We start from the raw sequence: 24,720 nt of genomic DNA, 5'->3' as shown, positions 1-24,720 counted from the left end.
CTCCTGGGGTGCTAGAAATTGTTCTGTACCTTGTTGTGAATGGTAGTCACATAAATATGTGAATACATAAAAATTCATCAAGCTATACATTTAAGATTTGGGCACTTTTCTGTGTATTATACCTCAATAAAAAATAGAATGGGTGGGCAGTCTCCTGCCAGACATTATATGTCTATCTACACCGCCTGTGACTGCAGTGGTCATCTATCTTGTGACCATGGCACCCAAATCGAACAATTTGCTGAAAACGGCAGAGCAGAGGAAGACTTCTATGATGTCACCAAGAGTGCCAAACTAACGTTGGAGCTGCTCTTCATGTGAGCCTACTGTTGGAATAATTTTTGTCATACACTATGTGAGCTTTCAGCCATCCCAGTGTGCAATCAAACAAAAAGCTTCTTGATGGTAGAGACAGCCCACAAAGTGCATTTAACAGGACTGAAGTACACATGGACATAGTTTAATCACTTCCTTGAACAAGAATTTTACCAAAATTAGTAAGAAGTTGGACATAAAAGAAATACAGTTAAACATATGTAAAGCATTCAGTTACTGAAAAACTCAAAAATTTAAGTCGGACAACTTTACTGCAAAGGATTAAATTCATTGGCCACTGAAAAAAGAAAGAACCATTCCAGGTAACAGAATTGAAATTCTTTATTGATAAACATTTTACCAGAATTAGAAATGTCAGTAGAAAAATAAAATTTAAATAATTTCCATCGTACAAAGATTTGATCATTTTGACTGTGGCAGTTAGTGAAATAATCTCATACAAAAGTTAAGCTGATTTTCATCACAACCAGCCTAACAGTGCACAAAACAGAAACACACGGTCACAAAACTTTCTGCGTTTGTGTGGATAGCTGATGGCACCAAGGCTTCACATTCCAGGAAATGGTGTCTTAGGCAAGCTTGGTATGCACTGCAGTTGTATTAAGAATTTAATTCAAACCAGAGCAGTCAGAAAGGACACTGAAATCAGAAGCTAACATATAATTTAAGATTTAAAAAAACATAAGGAATGGTTTAGTTATTTGCATCAACTTCTCCCTGGTTTAAACATTTCCTAAGAAGCAATGTTTTGCTGCAAAATTAAAAAATGAGTTAAGAGCACAAAGAGACATTCTTTTCTTGGAATATTTATTACACATTTGTATATGGACTTGTCTTCATGAAATGCCTTCATCCCAAACCCCCATATTAAAGACTGCAACTTTAATGGTTGAGAGCTGCCTCCTTCTCTCCTGCATAAAAAACATTAAAAAAAAAAAAAAAAAAAAAAAGGAAAAGTAGATGTCCAGCTGGGAAGGGGTGGTTGCACAGAAAGCCAGTTGTTGGCAAAAATTCTTAAAAATTATATATGGTAAAGTAAAATGTTCAACACAAATGCAAATATTTTTCCACTTAAGTGACCACCCACAAATAATTGTGTATTTGAGAAATAAAAAAAAAAAAAGCCCAAAGAAAACTAGAGATTCTTTATATCATTCAAATAGTTTCTCCTTAAAAACATTTCAAGCTATAAAGCTCAATGCATATGAAGGTCTATATAAATTTATTCACAGGAGGATGTTAATATATTGGAGTGGATGAAATCCTCAATAATTTGAAGATACATCTTATATTTGAAGTTTTTAAAAAATGGATAACCATAGTACAGCAAAGAAACAGATGGAAACAAAAACATCTTTCAAAATGCATTAATTTTTGTGTCTTAGCTCTAATAACCAAATATTTAAATCATCAATCAATACGTTCAAAAATTAGTATTCAGGGGGAGAGGCCTAACAACCATAGGTCTATATGTTCAATTCGAAAAATTCTATCCAAAAGAATGTTTTAGGTGAGAATTCTAATAAGAGGCATACTTCAAGGGAGATGATTGTAATCATTTGCTAGAACAAAAGATAAGAATGTCTCAAATGTATTAAAGTGAAGAGCTACTTTGCAAAATCACAGCTCCTTGAACTGAAAAATGGTGAGTCTTATTTAGAGACTTAGGGGCTCCTAGCTGGCTCAGCCAGTGGAGTATCCGACGCTTGATCTTAGAATCGTGAGTTCAAGCCCCACACTGGTCACAGAGAGAACTTAAAACTAAAATCTTGGGGCATCTGGGTGGCTCAGTTGGTTAAGTGTCTGCCTTTGGCTCAGGTTCCTGATCTCAGGGTCCTGGGATTCAGCCCCATGTCTCTGCCGCTCCTCCCTCTGCCCCTCCCCTTATGTATGTGCGTGCGCTCTCTTTCAAATAAATAAAGAAGATCTTATAAAATAAAATCTTTAAGAAAAAGACTTAAAGTTTGCTTGAAAGATTTTGAGCACTGAAGAGCATTCCTTTTTTGGGAATTTATAAAAACATTTGCTGGCATTCCAAGCCTACTTATAACTTTCCACCTGGTCTGAGCATATGTCACTATAATTTTGCTAAGTAGTCTAATGGCTTCTTAGTTAAAGAGAAAGTGTCCAATTAATTTTCTGTGATCTCTTTCCCTTTTGACTTTCCCTGGTTAGTTGGTCCTTCTGGCTATTTTTAATCAGAAGCCGGAGCACATGTTGCTTTAAATGGAACGGATGTGTTTGTGTGTACATGACCTGTGGGCTGTTAGCCTCACTGTTACAATGAAAACTTTTCTTTAAAAACATCAGATTTAATGATCAGAAACTATTCTGAACCAGAGAACAAGGACTGTATTCCATTTAACACAGTTGAGGTGGTAAGGATCAAGGTAGACAATTTTTGCAATCATTTCTCTTTTGAAGGTCACAGTTTTCAGGCCTTTTAATGAAAAAGAAAGTTAGGCAGTAGAAGAAAAATTAAGATAGCTAAAATTGGGTTTAAGAAACTTGATGTTTAATTCTCTGTAAGGATATACATTCTTTTAAAGGGAAATATAAATGTGGAAGCATATCTGAAAATTAAACTTTAGGCACTTTCTGGGAGTGACACCAATACTGTAAAAGTGGTAATCACAGTAAGACCAGGAAATTAATAACCACTAAGTCTAGTTTAAGCTGCATTTCTACAATTTCAACCAAAGTCACTAAGAAAAACTATAGCAGAATGTTTAAAAAAAATTTTTTTGGTACCTCAATGTCCAAAGAGCATTCTAGCCAACCTGGCTTAAAATTTTGAACTCAAGTTATTTAATAGGGTATGTTCTCAATTCAACTAAACAAAGTCAATAGAATGAAAGTGATGAGAAAAGGGATACAGGTATTCTGGGGGGGAAAGTCTCAATTAGCTAGCTTATTCTGATAAAATATACAAAACAACAAATTCACATCTCTTAAAATATATTAAGTAATCAGAGGTCAAGATAGTTATCCATAAAATGTCACATCATCTTTTTCTTTCAACAGTGCAAATGAAGCCACTACTTGTGTTGTAGGATTTTTTTTCCTATTACATTTTACCAAATTTGTTCTCAAAGCTCTACTCAACCAAAACCTACTTGGCACTTAATGTCATTCAGATGTAGTGAAAAAAGAGCCTGCCAAAGATTAATCAGGTTAGATTTTAGTACAGTATAGTACAGTATACTCTGCTCAGAAAGAAACCAGTATTTTTCATAGCTTCTCTGAAATATGCAACACTACATTTTCTCACAGAATATTGTAAATTGCAGTGTGAAAGATGTCAACCCAGAAACACTGTTGACCTAGCATGGGTAAAGGTGCACCTGTAAAACTGCTTAAATTAAACTTTAAAAAAGGACAAAAAAAGCGCTAAGAAACTCAATTTGTTTTGGTTGAGAACAATTGGAGTCCAGAAAGATCTTCAATTCCTGGAGCTTCAAACTGAAGAAAGGGCTGAGATGTCATTTTTCACATACTTCTTCATCCAAGTTTCTTCCATTTGAAGAATTAAGAAAACACTACATTCCATAATGTATTCTTTTTGAGGATTCCGTAAAACTTAGGTTCAGTATCATGACATAAGGCTATCCACTATAGAGTAGCTAAAACCCGTAAAAAGGAGACCACCACTACACAAAACGTCTGTCCAGTGCCCAAGGTGAGGGCTTCAAATGGTATCATTTCCTTTCCTGCTGCTCGGTACACTCCAGCAATTGCAGCACCTGTTCAAAAATTCAAGAGGTGTTAAAAAAAAAAATCAAGGTTAATATAATCAGGAAAATATAGCACTTAAAATCCTATTGTACGTAGAATGTTCTGGATTGTTTTACATTAAAATTTAAATATTGTAGAAATGTTTTCTTTTCCTTATACTTTTTTTGCTGCCTACTCTAGGGTTTTAAGTATTCCCCATACAATTTGCAAATCTCTTAGTGCTTTTAGATGTTGAAAAGTGAGTTCTTAAAACTGAGACTCCTAGATTCACTGAATAAAATAATCTGGAAGTCATAACCAAAAGCACAAAGATATAGCAATTTCCACACAACCCAATTACAAATTCAGAAATATCTCTTCTTTGCCATGCTTAGCATTTAACAGGTACCTAAAAAAAATCCCGGTAATGAATGCCAACAAAGCTTCTATGTGAGACTAAGCAAGAAATATTTCAGAAGCCACAGGGAATCCTCAATCCACCCTCTACTGTACTCAGAATTTCCCTCTCAAAGTGGATAGAGGAGGGAGCAGAGGATGAGAAAAGGAGAGGATGGCTCTACACTTGTGAAGTTGTTATTAATGGTATGAGGGGAGAGTTCCTAAGGGGATCCTTTCTGTTCCAGATATCATTGTTTTTATTATGTTAGTCACCACAACTTCCAAGAAACTGAATAAACCAAACACAAACATCTTAATCTCCCTAGAAACCCATCTGAATTGCTATAGGGACTCAGCATTGTACCGAGAAAGCCAAGAATTCATTAGCTGGACAAAAAATAGACCCAAAGTTCCCAAAGGATCCTCCTCTCAAAAATTGTTCCAAACAGATGCTCTTTGGTCAGTGTGTTCATTCACGCTAATATTTATTTACCTCTACGTCTGATAAGGGATGATCCCTATTCTCATCAATGTTCAGAACCAAGCCGAGACTCAGAAAGCATAAGCATGAACCAAACTTTGAATAATACAATATATAGCATCTCAAATCAAACGTCTACACATTTTATACCTGGGATATGAAAGCATATTAACACATTTGAAGAAAGAGAGCAAATTAACCATTATCTGTATCGTTGCCTGGAACACCTGTGACTTTGAACAGTCAGTCTCCAGTGGCTAGGCATATACATACTGTTATTAACATCTGCAACAAACCCATTTCATCAGACCCTTCGTAGTTCAGCTCCAAAGAGAGTGGGCTAGGTAGAAAGAAGTGTGAGAAATTTGAAGTAGGCCCTAAAGTGGGGTCTGGATGATGAGGTAGGGAAGAAAGGGAAAAGCTGGCCATGGGGAGCAGCAAAACGGGAAAGAGACTCTATTCATACTGGAGTCTTAAAAATAGAACGGACAGGCTTAGTGCACAGTTTCTAAGTGTTCGGTATTATATTAAGTTCTTTAAACATTTCCTTTTATCATCACACAGCATCCGAGGTGGATGGTATTATTCTTATTTTACTGATGAGAAATCTGAGACAGGCCCTAGGAGCCAGGAGTCCAACAAGGAAACTGGAGCAGGTCTCTCAAGAGCAGCAGCAGGTGATATAGTTAAAAATACTATATAAAGCCAGTTATGGAAACCTTAATGCAGACCGGAGAAAACTGGCCTCTTCCTCTTTTTACCACAAACTTTTCATCACCTACAGAACACATAGAAATGAGGCCACTTTATCCCCCCAAAAAAACTCAAGTCAAAGAAAAGACAGAGGGACAGTTCTGTAGAACTCAAGACTTAAATTCATACATTACAAATTAGGAGGAACATTATGTTTCTATTTTTTAAGCATATATTTGTTTACATACATACCAAGAAAAACGTCTGAAAGCATATACCAAAATGCAAATTGTGGCTTTCACTAAGGGATGTGATAATGGAGTGTTTTTATTTTTTTTATTTTTTATTTTTTATTTTTTTAAAGATTTTATTTATTTATTCATGATAGTCACAGAGAGAGAGAGAGAGAGGCAGAGACACAGGCAGAGGGAGAAGCAGGCTCCATGCAGGGAGCCCGACGTGGGACTCGATCCCGAGTCTCCAGGATCGCGCCCTGGGCCAAAGGCAGGCACCAAACCACTGCGCCACCCAGGGATCCCCGATAATGGAGTGTTTTTAGTTTTGCTTCCTTAAAATTTTTAAATTATATATGATATTTATACTTAATTGAGCTTAAAAATGATTTAAACTTATTCTCATCTTTGTGACATGACTAAAAGTCAAATGATTTTTTAAAAAAAGAAGTAAAAATAATGTATTTGTTATATCAATTTTTATTCAGAAAGTTCTGAGAGGGGTTTTGGAAAAACACTAGAAGACAAATCAGGTACTTGTCTAAACAAGAATTCTTGTCATTGGAATTAGTCTTCCATCCCTCAAGTGACCACTTGAATGAGAAGAAACTCATCAAAAATCTTGGCATGCCACCAGTTAATTGATAGATAGCGGACAAGAAAGAAGCAGTAGCTTCCAAAAACATAAACAGCTTCTCTTACTAGTAACCTATCTCACAAAACCTCATCTGGCTTACATGAAAGATACGAGACAATATAACTTAGGAAATCAAAGATGTTAGCCAAATAATGGGCAGAGGTGGGATTAAAGGTAAGAAAAAAAACAAGACACTAAAAAAAGGGCCCGTGGTTAAAAGCCACTTTTTTTTTTCATTTTACTGAGACATGTTTCTAAAATGGATCCAGAAATTAAGTAACTAGTCATATGAAACGTTTTGACTGGTATTTTAATGTCTAACATACTTGTCAAGATTCCAGCAGTAATTGGTCCCACGATGCCCATCAACAGGATGCTTACAGACATGAACCTACCATATTTGTGATGTCTGAGGGTGAAGAGGGCCAGTAATCCAGCAGGGACATGGAAGAAGAGAGAGGACACCAGTGCCCACAGGAACACACCATACCACATCTCTACAAGGGAAAGCAAAGAAAGGTTGTAAGCCACCGACCTTCCTAGCACACTGATTACCAGGGGCTAGTCATCATACCCGCTTATTTCATTTTCAAAGCCATCCAGGTGCAGTGTAGGTTCATCAGTCAAACATTCAAATATTGATGGTTCCAGAGGGATCAGCAAACTACGGCTCACACGCCACCAGCTTGTTTTGTGCATAAATTCTTACTGTAACACAGTTGTGCCCATTCATTTAAGTCTTGCCTATGGCCACTTTCAAGCTACAAGAGCAGAGCTGAAACAGAGCCCGAAATATTTAGTATATGGCCGTTTCCAGAGTAAGTGGGTCAACCTCTAAAGTGGCTAATCATTTTAGTCTTTTAAAATGAAAAATGTATACGATTTTACTCATTCAACAATCATTTTCAAGACAAAGCAGTAAATATCAGTCCACTGCCTCTTAGAATAGCAAAGTTCCTTAAGATATGAAATAAACACCAGAAAATAGGAGTGTCTGGCTTAGAGACAAATGTCATATAGTGATGGAGGAGCCAGTTCCTATGGGGAATGTCTAATTAACTTTTAAGATGACTGCAATTCAGGCAATGTTAAAATATTTGATAACTAATGTGTGAGTCCCCTCGGAAAACAGAAAAAAGGAGGAGATAACAACCATCCTGCCGTCATGACTTTGCAATCTGGAAAACAGCACACATAGCAATTTCCCCCACTGAGCCCAGGCAAAGCTTTAGAATTCTCAAAATAGCCCTTTGGTGCCCACATGGATACAATGAAGGTGCCACGTCAGATAAAATCTGTTATCCATCCTTGCTTTGGAAGCAGGTAAGTAACAGGCAATTTCAGAGATCAGTAAACAGCCTAACTCAGCACTACGGTCATCCAGACCAGTTAACCCTTTATGGGGGGGGGGGGGGTGTGCAGTCCCGCGCATTGCAGGATATGGAGCAGCACCCCTGGCCTCTACCCTCTGCTATATGTCAGTAGCACCCTCTCCCCAGTTGCAACAATCAAATATATTTCCAGACTTTGCCAAATGTCCTGGGGTGGGGATGGGGGTCAAAAATCACCCCGATTAAAAACCACTGGTCTGACTGAACCAGAGGGTCTATAAAATTAAAAGCAGTTAAAACAAAGATGGGGGTGCCTGACTGGTTCAGTCAGTAGAGCATATGACTTTTGATCTCAGAATTGTGAGTTCAAGACCCACATTAGGCATGGAGCCTACTTTATTTTTTTTTTTACGATTTTATTTATTTATTCATGAAAGACATGGAGGAGAGAGGGAGGCAGAGACACAGGCAGAAGGAGAAGCAGGCTCCATGAAGGGAGCCCGATGTGGGACTCGATCCCAGGACTCTGGGATCACACCCTGGGCTGAAGGTAGGCTAAACCACTGAGCCACCCAGGGATTCCCATGGAGCCTACTTTAAAAAAAAAGCTACAGAGACAGATGAGGTCATGTTATAGTGGGTTTTGAAGGCCAGACTAAAGACTTCAATGTGAGAGCCCTAGAAGCACCATTAAAGGTTCTAAGCAGTAAAGAGTCATCAGGACATTATGTCAAAGGCCCCACCTTACAGAATACAGACCAGAAAACCTTACTGAAGGGTAATTTAGGAGTGTACATCCAAAAAATTCCAGTGTGCATGCCCTTTGCCACAGTGACTTTACTTCCAGGAATACCACCTGTAGGGATACACCTGCAGGTGAGGGCAGAGGTACGAGGTGTTCCAAGCAGCACGATCTCTCATGGCAAAGGCTAGACATCAACTGCTTGCACGTCAATGTAGGACCTGTCAAATACATTTTGGTGCACCCACATAATGTAACACTACACAATCACATGAAAATATGGGATAGATATTTATATACTGAAGGGATAAGATGCCCAAGACACAGTGGGAAGTAAAAAAAAAAAAAAAAAAAGCAAGCTGCAGAATAGTATATAGAAAAAGATCCTGTTTTTGTAAAAACAAAACAAAAGAAACAAACAAACATGTGTCTGTAAATAATTCTATGTACTCCAGAGAAGAGTCTGGACATAGGTGCATTTAATAAATATTTACACATGAGCAGGCCCTCTTCTAAGTGCTTTACAATCTTAACACAAGCAATCCTGTCACAAATTTATGAGGCACAGATCCCGAATATCCCTGGTTCCTAGATGAGGAAACAGAGGCAGAGGGGGGAAAGGAACTTCCTGGAGTCTATATACTGCTGGTGAGCCCACACTGCCAGCAGGAGGCAGAGCCCTGTTGGAGTCTAGTTGGAGCCCGGTTGGAGCCTGACACCCGAGGCCATGCTCTCATTCTCTATGCTGTCTCGTGCTGTACAGCAAGCAACAGAAAAGTGTTATTTCTGGGGAGTGGGATAGGTTGGGGGAGTACTGATAACCTTTCTTTTACTTTGACTGTTTTTTCTCTTTTTTAATTGTGAGAAGTCCAATGCAGGGCTTGAACTCATGGCCCTGCAATCAAGACCTGAGCCAAGATCAAGTGCGGACTGCTTAACTGACTGAGCCACCCAGGAGCCCCTACTTTCATTTTTTAAAAAAAGCTTTTCTAGCTGCTTATTGGCTTTTACAAAATTACTATAAAAAACACTAGAAAAAGAAAAAAAGAGCCTTTGTTTCTAAAAGAGCAGTTCAGGAAGGCTGATCTGATCAGAATGAACAATTACAGAGACAATCAGGAGCACCACTGGGCCTGGGGATGGTGAAGAGCAGGAAGGGGAGGATCACAGGCTTTTCTCAAAGTTGTATCTGAAGCTGTACTCGAAGCAGTTGTAAGGATTACTGCTGTGCATGCTTTCTTTCCAGATTATTTCTGAATTGTTGGGGGTGGGAGATTAAGAGTGGAGGCCAAATCCCTTCAAGCCACCACTGACAGCATTGTCACTGATGACTGTTTGAATTCTCAGTGTTCATTCTGACTCACAAAGTTTCAATTAATACCATATTCTGCGGCACCTGGGGGGCTCAGTGGTTGTTGAACCCTTCAGCTCAGGTCATGATCCCAGGGTCCTGGGATAGAGCCCCACATCAGGCTCGTTGCAGGGAGCCTGCTTCTCCCTCTGGCTGTGTCTCTGCCCTTCTCTGTTTCTTATGAATAAATAAATAAACCTTAAAAAAAAAAAAACATATTCTACACATACCTAAATTAGGACACCTAGTCCAAGTTTGGATGAAAGGCTCCAAGTGAAAGTATCAGGCATGCCCCATCTAGGGCTCAAGGCTTATTAAAAATAACAAATGGGGATCCCTGGGTGGCGCAGCGGTTTGGCACCTGCCTTTGGCCCAGGGCGCGATCCTGGAGACCCGGGATCGAGTCCCACGTCGGGCTCCCGGTGCATGGAGCCTGCTTCTCCCTCTGCCTGTGTCTCTGCCTCCCTCTCTCTCTCTCTCTGTGACTATCATAAATAACTAAAAATAAATAAATAAATAAAAAATAACAAACGGGGCAGCCCAAATGGCTCAGTGGTTTAGTGCCACCTTCAGCCCAGGGTATGATCCTGGAGACCCGGGATCGAGTTCCACGCCAGGCTCCCTGCATGGAGCCTGCTTCTCCCTCTGCCTGTGTCTGTTCCTCTCTCTCTTGCTCTGTGTGTCTCTCATGAATAAATAAATAAAATCTTTTTAAAAAATTTTTAAATAAAAAATAAAAATAAATAAAAATAACAAACGACTATGGGCACTTGGGTGGCTCAGTCGGTTAAGCATCTGCCTTCAGCTCAGGTCACGATCTCAGGGTCCTGGGATCAAACCCCATGAAGGGCTCTCTGCTCAGCTCAGCAGGGAGCCTGTTTGTCCCTCTCTTTCTGCCCCTTTCACCCTGCTCTCTCAAATAAATACATAAAATCTTTAAAAAAAAAATGAGGGTGTTTTGGCACTCTGGTAAAAAGCTCTTAGCTAGCTATAAAAAGTTTCAAACCATTTGTGAAACTTTTTTTTTTTTTTTTTGCTGAACAAGATAGATTTTCAGAATAATTTAATAATACTGTTGAAACTGGTTCTTTTTGATGGTTTGGGAAATTCTGCTAAACCAAGTTAGATGATGCAACATGGAGCATAGAGTGATTCAAATAGGTAAGGTCCCAAGCTTAAAAATTAAATATGCATAATGTAAGAAACTAATACGTTTAAAAAATATATATACATATACTAATTAACTACTGTCCCTCTGCCAAAGAAAAAAAGACACCTTTCCAGTCCATAGTGTTGATCAGAAATTGTAGGCAGGGTTCTCAATTCTCAGGGTTTGAGCCCCGTTCTCCTTGGAAATAGACCTATACTAATGCAGCTTCCGTTCCTGTCTCAGGCCAGAGCTCCTCTCACTTCCACAACTTAGGAGACTCACCCTCTCTTCTTGGCAGCAGCTCGCAGAGGTTGCACTGTCTAGCATCCAGATACTGTCCCTCCAATAAATGTGCACCCGCCAGAGCTTTTGTACTCACAGATCCCTCCTGGCTGGGCAGCCAATGTGCACTCTGGCTCAGTGAGCTGTCTGGTCTTCCCAGCCTAACCGTCTCCCCCACTGCCCCACACTCCCCCACCCCATCACCACCTACTGCCAGCTTGACCCCAGGCCATGAACAGCACCATGCCGTACCCTTCCAGAGCAGTAACCCCATCTTCAATCCCACAGCCCTTACTAGCTACTCAGATCACTCACAGACTCACCTCCATTCCACCACCTAGTCTGCTAAACCTTATGGTGGCACCAGGAACACCACTGTTCCAGGGTGGACAGAGGGATGCAAATCTGCCTCTGAGCACTCAGAGCAGTTGCCGTACCGGTTGCTGGCTGCCACAACTGACTTGAGACCCCACCAGTGACCTGACTCCATTCTCAGGTCCTGCTGGAGGTCCACAAGTTTTAGAGGTAAGAACTGCTTTCCGTAGCAACTCAAGGCACTGCTAGAGACTGGCTTCACACTGGATGCCATTGAGCCATTAGGACAGTGAACTGGGAGGGGAGGCCTAGACCCACTAAGACACACCAACTCACAACTTCCATAAAAGTGGGTCCGATATGGGCAGCCTGGGTGGCTCAGTGGTTGCTACCTTCAGCCCAGGGTGTGATCCTGGAGACCCGGGATACAGTCCCAGATGGGGCTCCCTGCATGGAGCCTGCTTCTCCCTCTGCCTGTGTCTCTGCCTCTCTCTCTCTCTCTCTGTCTGTCATCTCTCATGAATAAATAAATAAAATCTTAAAAAAAAAAAAAAAGTGGGTCCAATAGGATAAGGCCTTATAAGAAGAGAAAGAGATCTCTCTCTCTCTCTCTTCCCTGTCGTCTCCCTCTCTCTCTCCCTGCCATGCGAGGACATAGCGAGATAGAGGGCACTCAATACAACATGGCCATGCTGGCACCCTGATCTTGGACTTCCAGGATCCAGAACTGTGAGATAATAAGTTTCTGTTATTTAAACCACTCAACATAGGGCATTTTGTTACAGCAGCCTAAGCAGACTAAGACACCAACACTCACTTATTTCCAATCTCCCTGGAGAACAGCATCTGCCCAAGGAGGATTGCTAGGCCACCATCTACATCTCCAGTTTCCTATAAGCTGAAAGGCCTATTTGTAAACAAGGATGAGCATGGCAGGTCAGCACTTCCCTGAGTTTCTGAGAAGGGGACACACACTGCACCCTCCTACAACCTTGAGCTGCATCCATTAGCTACCTCAGTGCCTACACATTTTATATAGCGTCACTTAAGTCACATTAAATAGAAAAAAAAGGCTTTATTATGTTAGATGAGTAGTATAGTTTATAAAACACTTTTCAGATAGATGAGATTATTACAGGACTCTTAATAGCAAAGGCAAACCTCGATCAATAAAACACTTAAAAGAAAACTAAGTGATTTTCCTTTAACCTACTGTACCTTAATTTGCTATTTAATAGCTATTTATTGATCAACATATAGTACTTTTCATTTCTCTGGTTCAACACGCTGTCAAAAATCTGTGTCTACATATCTTACGGCGTTTCTTTGTTCACTATTTCAAATCAAGTGCATTATCTTCAGCTTTGCCTCCTCTGACAGTTAAAGTCACATCACTTCCCCCTTTATGTTGAAGTATAAAGCAGATAAGTTATCTGTAACAAAAAAATTATAAGGGGACACCTGGGTGGCTCAGTGGTTGAGCAGCTCAGGTCATGAACCTGGGGTCCTGGGATTGAGTCCTGCATCAGGCTCCCCATAGGGAGCCTGCTTCTCCCTCTGCCTATGTCTCTGCCTCTGTGTGTCTCCCATGAATAAAGAAATAAAATCTTTAAAAAAATTTATAAGGGGAAATCAGATTAAGCACTAGTGACAGAATGGGCTCCAAAGATGTCCACACTCATCCCCAGAGCCTGTGCATAGGTGGCAAAGGCAGTTTGCGAGTGTGATTACATTAGGGGTCCTGGAACAAGTGAGTGGCCTTGCTTCTCTGGGTAGGGCTAATGTAATGACAAGGATGCTTGCAGGAGGGAGGCAGAAGGGTCAGAGAGATTTGAAGATGCTCTGCTGCTGGCTTTAAAGACAAGGGGAGGGGCCGTGAGCCAAGGAGTATAGGCAACTTCCCACAGCTAGACAAGGGATGGAAACCAATTCTTCCAAGAGCCTTCAGAAGGAAAGCAGAACTGCTGACCCATTTGGGATTTCTGACCTCCAGGACTCTAAGATGATAAATCTGTGTTGTTTTCAGCCACTGAATTGTGGTAAGATGTTACAGGAGCAACAGCAAACTAATACAAGCACTAAGAGTCAATTCATTTGACAATCAAGTATTTACTGAGCCCACCGCATAGGATTCAGGCCCATCAATGAAATAAGACAAGACACAAGATGTGCCCACAAGGGGCTTATTATCTTTAAGAATCTGTTTTTCAGGAAGACATTTCAGTTAGATAAGCTACATAGGTTGCAGATTCTTCTAGGTGAGTTCTGTATTCTCAAAGGGGGTTAGCAATGGCTGGCTCCCCAGACCCTCTTACTTCCACAGCAGAGTCATCCAATTTCCAAGCAAGGCCTCAAGACCAACCTGGCCCCGATTAATAGCAGTGGAAGAAGCCTAAGCCAAGTGGGCAGGGTGAGGCTCAGCACTCAGCTATCCTTTTAGCTGGTCCCACTCTATTTTATGCTCCAGGTCAAACAACCATACGAACACAGTCAGCTCCTCTGAAGCCAGGGTTCTAAGTAGACCACATCAGTCCTCCCAGGAACTGTAGTCCTACCTGGTCCTCAACTCAATGCTGAACTGCCTTGATACTAACTGCCCACCAGCCTACATCTCTCCACGCCACTCACTGTGAGACCCCTCCCTTACTGAACCCCCTACCTACCAGGGGGTCCATCTGTTCTCTTGCAAAATAATAAGAAATATATATATAGTTTTCTGCCCTAGTTCCTGACACAGGAACCTAAAACCCTTAAAATAGTGGTGCTGGGGGGCACCTGGGCAGTTCAGCCAGTTAAACATTAGGTCATGATCTCAGGTTTGTGAGACTGAGCCCCATGTTAGGCCCCACGCTCAGCAGGATTCTGTTTAAGCCCCATTCTTCCTCTGCCCTTCCCCCCACACGCACACATGCTCTTTCTCTCTAAAATAAATCTTTAAAAAAAAAAATGTAGCACTAGAAAAATCTTTTGTTCTAATGTTTAGTCTTTGACCACGGTTTCTGTTACAGAACTCCTAAAATCCCTTGGAATTTCCAGACACTTCTTTTGTTCTCAGGACGGAACTCTTCGTGGGCTGCAAGGTGGTCACCAGAAAAAAATAGGTATTATAAGCATGGAAATTTCAGGCCCACCCTCTATTCTCTAAAAAGGGGAGAAGGGCTGGAAGCAGATTTAAGAATCAATCCTGGGTACACGATGAAGCCTCCATAAAATCCCAAAAGCACGGGATTCAGAGAACTTCCAGGTTCAGTGAATACACCTATGTGCAGGAGGGTGGCAGTCTCCCAACTGCACAGGGACAGAAGGTCCTTTGTTCAGAATCCCCTATGAACCTCACCCTACATATCTCTTTATCTGATGTTCATTTATATCCTTTAATATCCTGTGTCCTAAACTGGTGATCTAGCAGCTTTCCTGAATTGTGCGAGCTGCTCTAGAACTTAACCACGGAAGGGGGTCATAGCAATCTCCGGCTGAGAGCCAGCTGGTCAGAAGCACACAGGACAATCTGGACTTTTGGCTGGCATGTGAAGTGGGGAAATTGAGCCCTTAACCTGTGGGATCTGGTGCTAACTCCAGGGAGACAGCATACAAACTAAACTGAGCTGCAGGACACCCAACTAGTGTCACAGAACTGCTCGATGTGCAGAAAACCCATATAACTGCTGTCAGAATACTGGGAATGCGAGAATAGTGTGAGAATAAAAGAAAGCAGTGAGTTTTTCCTAGAGACCCTTCCACTCCTAACAGTGATGACCTGCCCACTGGGACTACCCACTGTGGGTTGCCACCTCTTTCCTGACACTACTGAGGGACTGCCTGCTCATCCCTGGTCGTGCCCATCTTGCCTGCCTCACCCCAGGGGTCTCTTGGTCCTAGCTTGGCTAGATCTTGTCTGCCCTGATCTGGCCTTCCAACTATTCTCCACACAAAGCCAGAAAGTCAGTGCTAATGAGGATGAAGTTGATAAAGTATTCTAAAGTTGCTTGTGGTGATGGTTGCAAACTCCGTTGATGCTAAAAATTGCTGAATTGTACACTTAAAAGAAAAAGTCCATCAGAGCATCCCTCCTCTGCTCAAAGCCCTACTACCCTTCGGAATCTGACCTCACCTCCGCCTTCCCACTTTGCCCACACTGTTCCATTCTCCTCAACAGCCTTCTTTATGTTTCCTAAACAAGCTCCTATTCCAGGGCTCTGAACCTACTGCGCCTTTGCTCAGAATGCTCTTCTCCCAATAGCTGTGTGTCTTGTCCCCCTTGTACTTCAGATTTCAGCTCCAATGGCATCATCATAGTGTCCCTGTGACCTTAAGACAGCATTCCACCCCTGACACACAAGACCCACCACTCATTGGCCCAACCGTCTTACACTCACCACTGACTGTTCCTTTCCATTCTTTCAATTTTATTTTCTTTCTATCCCCGTCAGAATGAAAGCTCCTTTGTTTTGTTCCCTACATTTTTACTTGGTACCTAGAGAAGGCAGGCAACAGACCTGAGTAAATATTAGTTGAGTGAATGAGTAAATAATTGGTCCAATTGTGACCCATTCTTTTTTGTTTTTTAAACTGTTGACCCATTCTTGACTCTAGCAATGGCACAACCAAAACACAAGTAGGTTTAACCATCACATACTTAATGTTCATATTAACAAAATTCATACCTTCAGAGAGTTAATACCATTCCTGTTAAAAGAAAAGGTCTGCCTTTCTTGGCATTCAGATTTGCCAAAAACTGATGACAACAACAAAAGAAATCTGAACAACTTGGAATAAGGAGGGTTAGGCAGAAATCTAAATGGCTAAATTGCAAGTGCAGGTAAAAAAAAAAAAAAAAAATCAATTCAAAGCTTCCTGATAGTGACAAACCAGAGCATTCTAGAGCAGTGATTTTACCATAGTGACTTAGCATAAAGTGCAAATAACCTTTTCTGTGAGGCCAAAATAGGAACTATTCCAGATTCAGGTCAATGAATGGAACTCACTGTAAGCAGGCTTTGATGCCTCTAAAAGGATCACACTCCATGTGCCCAGAACATCTATTAGTCCAGTTGAAGATGAGACACAGCAGGGAGGCTATGTGTTTACCCATCACATTCAGATCAACTTGAGGTCAAGGGCTCTATCTCATGCATGTTTATACCCCCAGCCCAGAGTGTGCACTGGGCCAAATACATACTTCCTGAATGAAAAATTCCTAGTGATCGACACCTCCAAATTATACATCCACTGAAGCACCCATAAAATCATGTACATATGGCAGTTTCTTATTTTCAGAATAATTTCTGAAAGCAAAACAATTCTCATTGTCATAGCTACTATAACATACTGTTAAAACTACTGTCCCAAATCCACTTATCTCTGGCAACAAAAGCCAGACAGACTAAAGAGAATATTCCGTTTCAAAAAAACCTTGCATATGACTTATCACAAAAGGCTTAAGGTACCCTTTCTGTGGAGATCTGATAAACACCACCTTAACCAAACAATTATTAATAGCATTACTGATACTCCCTGATGTTCAATGTTTCCTGATGTAATGCAGTGGGAAATGGGCATCACCTATATAGATAGTATTCTTTTCAGATTGACTTATTTTACAAGCAAGGAAAGGGAAAGAGAGAATCTCAAGGAGACTCCTGAGCACGGAGCCAGCAGGAGGCTCCATCTCACAATCCCAGGACCATGACCTGAGTCAAAATCAACAGTCACCGGCTTAAACGAATGAGCCACCCAAGTGCCCCTTGTATTCTAAACAAAAATGTTTATTTGAATGTAACCATGAAAAAGTAATCAGATAAACTTAGATTATGGGACTGTCTAGGAAATTAACAAAGACTTCAAAAATATCAATCTCAAGAAACAAAGATGGAGTAACTGGTCTAGATTCAAGGAGACTAAAAAAGACAATAATTAAATGCAATGTGTAATAGTTGATTAGATCTGGTTGGTTTTTTTTTTTTAATAAAAAAGCTAAAAGACATTATTCAGACAATTGGAAAATTTAAATAAGGCCTATACATTAGACAGCATTATTATTATTATTTTTAATTTTAAGTAGGCTCCACAACCAACACGGGGCTTGAACTCACAACCCTAAGAGTCGCATGCTCTATGGATTGAGTCAGCCAGGTGCCCCTAGACACCATTATTTTATTAATGTTAAATTTCTTGGGTTTGATATGGATTTTTTCGCTAAGACAGGAAGTGGACTTGTTGTAAAACATGCTTAAGTATTAGGTGTCAGGCACCATCACTTAATAACTTCCTTTCAAATGGCTCTGTAGAAAGCAAAAATGTTTCTTCCTTTGAAATGGCTCTGTAGAAGGTAAAAGTATATACATATACATACACATACGTAATACATGCATATATATGCATAGAGATGCAAAAACAATAAAAATATCAATAATGAGTCTAAGTAAAGAATATAGGTTCTTCATTATACTAGGACTTCACTTTTCCAGTATGTTTGGAAATTTCAAAGTAAGAGTTGGGTGGGAAAATAAGAAAACAAAAACAGGCTAATCTGGTCCAGCAGTACCTCCGGACTGCATGAACATTTCATTTTTTAGACAGTGTCTCCAGAATGCCCTACATTTCTGTTGTCACTGTCAAATGTGATTTTAGGTTTTGAAACAAAGTTGCCAGATTATCATTTTAGGTATCGTTCCAAACTAACATCTGCATCTGCCCCAACACGGTTATCATCAGTCGTCCGGGAAAACACTAGGCAGGTAATACACAGTAAGTCTCGGGTGTCCACTCAATGGCGCCTGGCAGTCGCTTCCCAGCGGTGAGAAATCACAGGTGCCTTGTTTATGACTGCAGTCAGGAATCCAGTCGTCCCTCCTTTGCGGGTCTCAGGCCCAGTTCTCGAATTGTTTACTAAGTCAAGATACCAGTCAGCTTTGCTGGACAACTCACCCTCGCCCTTCCATCGCCACTGTCGTGTCTCCTTGCCTTTAAAGTCCAACATCGAACTGTGCCCTCCCCTCAAAGCCTTTATCAGCCTTCCCAAGTAATTTCTCCTCCTCCTCGCTTTCTGAGCACGCTAGCTTTCCACCTCGTACTACAATCTTGAAAAACCCTTATACCAGGCCCAGCAGAAGCTCCAGTGGGCGTAAGAAGAAGGAAGAGGAATCTGTGTCAAAGATCTCAAACGCACGAGCGGGGGACTCGGCAACAGGTCTCGGAAAGGGATTCCTAGAAAGAGCAGCCGGCGGAGCGGGCGCCTCCGGACGGAGGTGCGAGCGGTCCGCACACAGCCTGCGGGGAGACCGCACGCCGAGGGAGAGGGAGGCTGCGCTCGGCCCCTCCGCCCGCCAGACGCTTCGGCGTCCGAGCAGACGGAGCAGCGCGGCCGGCACGCCCCACAGGGGCCCAAACAAGGAGGGGCGACCGCCTCCGGGGCTCCTTCGGGTCCCAGTGTGACCCGGGGGCGTCTGGAACCTCCAAAAGCAACATCAGTCCGGGCGGTGTCCGAGCTCCCTCCGCTGACCGGGCCCTCGCGGCCGCTCGCTCCGCTCGGGCTCCAGCGCCGCGGCGCAGTGACCCGCCCGCGGTGCCGGCGAGGAAGCGACCGCCGAAGGGCCATCGCCGCCGCCTCTCCACAGAGCGAGCGGGAACCCGCTTCCCGGACGGTAGGACCCCCCGGCGCAGGGCGCCCCCCATCACCCGCCCGCCCCCTGAGGAAGGGGCGCCTCGCGGGCCGGCGGCGGCGCCGAGGCGCGCACTGCGCAAGCGCGGCACGGGGCGGGGCCGGTACCTGGGAAGGAGCAGAGAGAAGTGGAGTTGGGGCACAGGGTCCCGTTGCCCACCCGCGGCACGAGCTTCAGGCTGAGGATCTGCTGCAGGAGCCCGGCCGACCCGCCGCTGCCGCCGCTCGCCTCGTGCTCCATCCCGCCGCCATTCACCGCAGAGAGCCGAGGAGAGCGTCCGAGGTGCTGTCGAGGCTCGCTAGCACTCACGGACTAGAGCGCTCCGCGCCTCCGCCGCCTCAGCGTCACCCTCGAATGGGGCCCTCTTCCTCCTGGCCCAACGGCGCGACCTAGTGAGGGGCCCTCCCTCCAATCACAGGGCGCCGCAGATGGCCGGGGGCGGGGCGAGGGTTGTTCCCGCCCCCGACGTTGCGTGCGGCTCTCCGAGACACGGCACCCGCGGGCTACGCCCCCTACTGGGCAAGTCTCTCCTGTCCATTAGGATGCGCTCTACTCTGCCCTTCTCTGCAGCGCCACCTATAAGAAAGTGGGGGAATTGCATACCGACCCCAGACCTGACACGTAGATTTGAAATGGATCTGGCGATGAGAACCTGGAGAAGGAGGCTGGAAGACAATACAGCAATACCTTCAGTATTTGGAGGGAAAGTGATTTTTTTGAAAGCTTAGCTTACTTTAAATTAAAAAGCATTGCAAAAAAATAAAATAAAATAAAAAGCATTGCGTGCAAAATTCATAGTATTTTACGTAATATGAATTCAAGAATATTAGCAAGTTGTTTATTAGAGTTCCCTCTTGAAGACTGAGAGCTAACGCCGGTGCCTCAACACCGCAACTGCAATTTTGCATTAACCAAGAAACATATCTAAAACAGCAACAGTAGGGGGATCCATGGGTGGCTCAGTGGTTTGGCGCCTGTCTTTGGCCCAGGGCGTGATCCTGGAGACCCGGGATCAAGTACCACGTCGGGCTCCCGGTGCATGGAGCCTGCTTCTCCCTCTGCCTGTGTCTCTGCCTCTCTCTCTGTGTCTCTCATGAATAAATAAATAAAATCTTTAAAAATAAATAAATAAATAAACAAAACAGCAACAATAGGCATATAAAAGCCATGAAATATTTAATAATGCTATCTTTGGTACATTTCCCAGACCACCAGAGTGTGTGAGAAATGGAAGAAACCAATTATTTTAGGATTATATAACAATCAATTGTGTATCACATTAGGAAACATTATTTTGAATTTACAATTCTTTTTTTTAAGATTTTTATTTATTTATTCATGAGAGAGACACAGGCAGAGGGAGAAGCGGGCCCCATGCAGGGAGCCCAACGTGCCAGCCTCAATCCAGGGACCCCAGGATCACGCCCTGGCCTGAAGGCAAGTGCTGAACCGCTGAGCCACCCAGGGATCCCTGAATTTACAATTCTATCCCCAGTCAAATTCTGAATCTAAAGGTTAAAAAAAAGACATTTAAGTGCCTGGGTGGCTGAGTTGGTTAAGCATCTGCTTTGGCTCAGGTGATGGTCCCATTGTCCTGGGATCAAACCCAGCTTCAGCTCCCTGCTCAGTGGGGAGCCTGCTTTTCCCTCTACTGCTTCCCCTGCTTTGTGTTCTCTTTCTGTCAAATAAATAAAATCCTTAAAAAAAAAGACTTTTTATACTAGCAGGACTCAGAATATATATATTTTATATACGCTTTCTAAGAAAGCTGAGTATGTCCTCCAATTAAGTTAGAAAGTGATAATCAAGAAAGAGAAAGATGTGCAATACAAGAAATGATGGATTTACTTAGTCTAACTTCTGTGCACAAATTCTAGCAGCCATCTAAGCAGATTAGAACAGAAAGAAGAGTATCCTCAGAAAAAATAGTGGAATTGATTTCAAGCTATGGAAAAAATGGTTAAGCTCAAATTTTTAATGGCAGGGTGAAAAAGGTATCTATTTTTTCTCTTAATGGGAAAAAAAACTGAAAGGCAATATGAAGTCCAGGAAAAACACAAGACTGCAAGAAAGTTATGAAGCAACTAAGTTTTTTGTTTGCTTGCTTTTTAGAACTCCACAACCTCACTTATTTCACTTATAGTGAGATGCAGAATTATAAAACTTTTAGAAGACAGGGTGCATGGGTGGCTCAGTCTACATTCCCCTCAGGTCATGACCCCAGAATCCCAGCTCTGTGTCCAGCTCTCTGCTCTACAGGGGGTCTGCTTCTCCCTCTCTCTTTGCCTGCCACTCCTTCTGCTTGTGCTTGCTCTCTGTCTCTCTCTCTGTTACATAAATAAATAAATAATCTTTTTAAGAAATGACTTACACTTGCAACCAACATGATGCATCTCATGAATATAAAGGTGTGGGGAAAATCTAAGTTGCAGAAGAAGGCCACAGGGAGATTAACTTTTTAAGTTTTATTTTTTTAGTTAAGTAATCTCTACACCCAATATGGGGCTTGAACTCACAACCCCCAGATCAAGAGTCCCATGCTATTTTGACCAGCTAGGTGGCCCCACAGTGTGATTAATTTAAATCCAGTTAAAAAAAAAACTTGCAGAACTAACAATACACTAATTCATATTAACATAAGCAGTGAAATGATAGTGAAATATTTATTTATTTTTTAAAGATTTTATTTATTTATTCATGAGAAACACAGAGAGAGAGGCAGAGACACAGGCAGAGGGAAAAGCAGGTTCCATGCAGGAAGCCCGATGTGGGACTCGATTCCAGGACTATGGGATTTTGGCCCTGAGCCAAAGGCAGACACTCAACTCCTGAGCCACCCAGGCGTCCCAGATAATGAAATATTTATTTAACTGAGTACTTATTCTATTATTTTAAAAAATGTCTGACATATTGCACACATTTTTAAATATTATGTGCGTATTTGTTTGACAAAGGAGTACCACAGAGCAAGAGTGGCCTTGGATGCCCTCTAATTCCAAGTAAAAGCCAAAGTCCTCTCCTCACCAAGGCCTATAAAGTCCTACATGATCTGACTTCCTCTCTCTCTCACTCTCTCGATTTTATTTATTTATTGGAGAGAGAGCACAAGTGGAGGGCAGAGGCAGAGAGGTAGAATCAGACCCCCTGCTGAGCAGGGAACCCAGCCTAGGGCTCCATCCCAGGACCCCAAGATCATGACCTGAGCATAAGGTAGACCCTTAACCCACTGAGACACCCAGGCACCCCTGACCTCCTGTCTCTTATTACTTTGTCATCTAGCACTCTCCTTTTGGCCCACCACACCAGACCCACCAGCCTCTTGCTGTTCTTCCAATATACCAAATTGTTTCCCTCTTTAGGATTTTTGTATTGCCTTTTTCCTCCTCTGGGACACTCTACTGGTAGCTACTCCTTAATTAACTGACTCACTTCCTTTAATACTTTGCTCAAATATCACTTTTTTTTTTTTAATAAGACCTACCCTGATCACCTGATTAAAAATTGTAACTCATACCCCTATGTACATACATCCCTAATCCCAGTGATTCTTCCCTCCTTTTGCACTGATTTGTGCTTAATTCATAATGTGTGTTGAACAAATGAATGGAGATGTGGAGGATTTGAAGACTGGAATCAGAAGGGCACCAGAACTGTAGGCCAGGACTCCTGGGTGGCTCAGTGGTTGAGCGTCTCCCTTCGGCTCAGGGCATGACCCCGGAGTTCCAGGATCAAGTCCTGCATCGGGCTCCCTGTAGGGAGCCTGCCTCTCCCTCTATCTATGCCTCTGCCTCTCTCTCTGTGTGTCTCTCATGAATAAATAAATAAAATCTTAAAAAAAAAAAAAAAAAAAAAAGAACTATAGGGCCAACCAGGTTCTCCAGTCTTACCCCAAGTGAGAAAATACTTGATTGGCTGAAGAACTGCCCACCCCAGGAAAATTGAAAGTCCAGTCTGAAGTGGACAGTCTCCATGTAACTGGCCAAATCCTCTCATTTCAGCAGACTCTCACATCCTCCTGAAGCTACCAATACTTTTGCTCCAGTTTTTAAAAAAGATTTAACTTTTTAAGAACAGTTTTAGGTTTATAACATAATTGAGAGAAAGGTACAGTGATGTCCCATACACCTCCTGCCCTCACACATTCATGGCCTCTCCCATTACCAATATCACTCACTAGAGGGGTACATTTGTTACCAAGGATAAACCTACATGCACACATCATAATCACCCAAGGTCCATAGTGTACCTTGGAATTTGCTTTTGGAGTTGTACATTCTATGGGTTTGAACAAATATCTAATAACATATTCCCATCATTTCCATCATTATAGTATCATAGAGAGTATTTTCATTACCCCCCAAACCCTGACTACATCTATTAATCCTTCCCCTCCCCATCTCCATTCCCTAGCAACCACTAATCCTTTTTACTGTCTTCCTAGTTTTGCCTTTTCTTTTCTTTTTTAAAAGATTTTATTTATTTATTCATGAGAAACACAGAGAGAGAGAGAGAGGCAGAGACATAGGCAGAGGGAGAAGCAGGCTCCACGCAGGGAGCCCAACGCAGGACTCGATCCCAGGTGTTCAGGATCAGTCCTGGGGCAGAAGGCGGTGCTAAACCGCCTAGCCACCTGGGCTGCCCTAATTTTGCATTTTCAAGAATGTCATATAGTTGGAATTGTACAGCATGTAACCACTGACTTTTCTTTCACTTAATAATGGGCATTTCAATTTCTTCCATGTCTTTTCATGGCTTGTTAAGCTCATTTGTTTTTAGCACGTAATAATAGTAGTAAGGATGAAATGACTGGCTTACCTGTACAGGTGATACTTGTGAGGTAGGGGTGGTTAGAAGAAGAGGGATGGGAAGAGCTTTCTTCACCTCATTCTGGAGGGTATGAGTTGTTACTCCATTTTTAGAGTAGTTTGGCAGTTTCACATTTAAAGACATTAATGGTCTTTGATCCAGTTGTTCTACTTCTAGGAATCTTTACTAGAGACAGACAAACTTGATCATGTCTTAGGGGCTTCTCTTACCTCATGAGCCTAGATTCAGTAGGTCATCCTCTCCCCATTCTTATTGTTTCTTTTTAGAGCACGATTGACATTTACATTTGCGTGTTTGTCTGTGGGACTGTTTATTTGGGGTCTGCATTCTCCACAAGAGCAAGGTCTGTTACTGGTCTCCCCCTACTTTGTCCCCAAGTTCTGAACTGCGCTGACTCATTGAAGCACTCAATTGGGCACTGCCTGTTCTTGTCCTGAAACCTGATCTGGGTTCACCCCCAGGCTTGCTTAGAATCCGATATGCCAGGGAACTTACCCAGAGGCCCAGGGTACATTAGATGCACGGAGCCAAGTCTGGGAGCCAGGCATCCCATTTGGGGGACCTCGGG

The 24,720-nt window shown here is 42.4% G+C and overlaps 1 protein-coding gene across 6 annotated transcripts; it reads right to left on the bottom strand.

Moving 5' to 3' along the window:
• Positions 1 to 632: 632 nt before the first annotated feature.
• TMEM170A (transmembrane protein 170A) lies at positions 633 to 19,728 on the bottom strand. 6 transcript variants are annotated; one of them, XM_038538298.1, is made up of 3 exons: positions 19,433 to 19,728; positions 6,889 to 6,990; positions 633 to 4,079 (listed from the first exon to the last, which is right to left on the bottom strand). In XM_038538298.1, exons 1-3 carry the CDS (start codon positions 19,563 to 19,565, stop codon positions 3,949 to 3,951), a joined length of 366 nt encoding a protein of 121 aa, XP_038394226.1. In that variant the 5' UTR covers positions 19,566 to 19,728; the 3' UTR covers positions 633 to 3,948. The 6 variants fall into 6 exon arrangements, with proteins under 6 accessions (XP_038394226.1, XP_038394225.1, XP_038394229.1 ...); XM_038538297.1 differs by having other exon boundaries at positions 6,820 to 6,990; positions 19,433 to 19,727; XM_038538301.1 differs by lacking the exon at positions 19,433 to 19,728 and adding an exon at positions 18,592 to 19,173.
• Positions 19,729 to 24,720: the final 4,992 nt, after the last annotated feature.

Source organism: Canis lupus, chromosome 5, assembly GCF_011100685.1.
Source record: "Canis lupus familiaris isolate Mischka breed German Shepherd chromosome 5, alternate assembly UU_Cfam_GSD_1.0, whole genome shotgun sequence".
NCBI classification, from domain to species: Eukaryota; Metazoa; Chordata; class Mammalia; order Carnivora; family Canidae; genus Canis; species Canis lupus.
The sequence above is the reverse complement of the archived record's forward strand: the minus strand, read 5'-3'. Positions and strand labels throughout refer to the sequence as shown.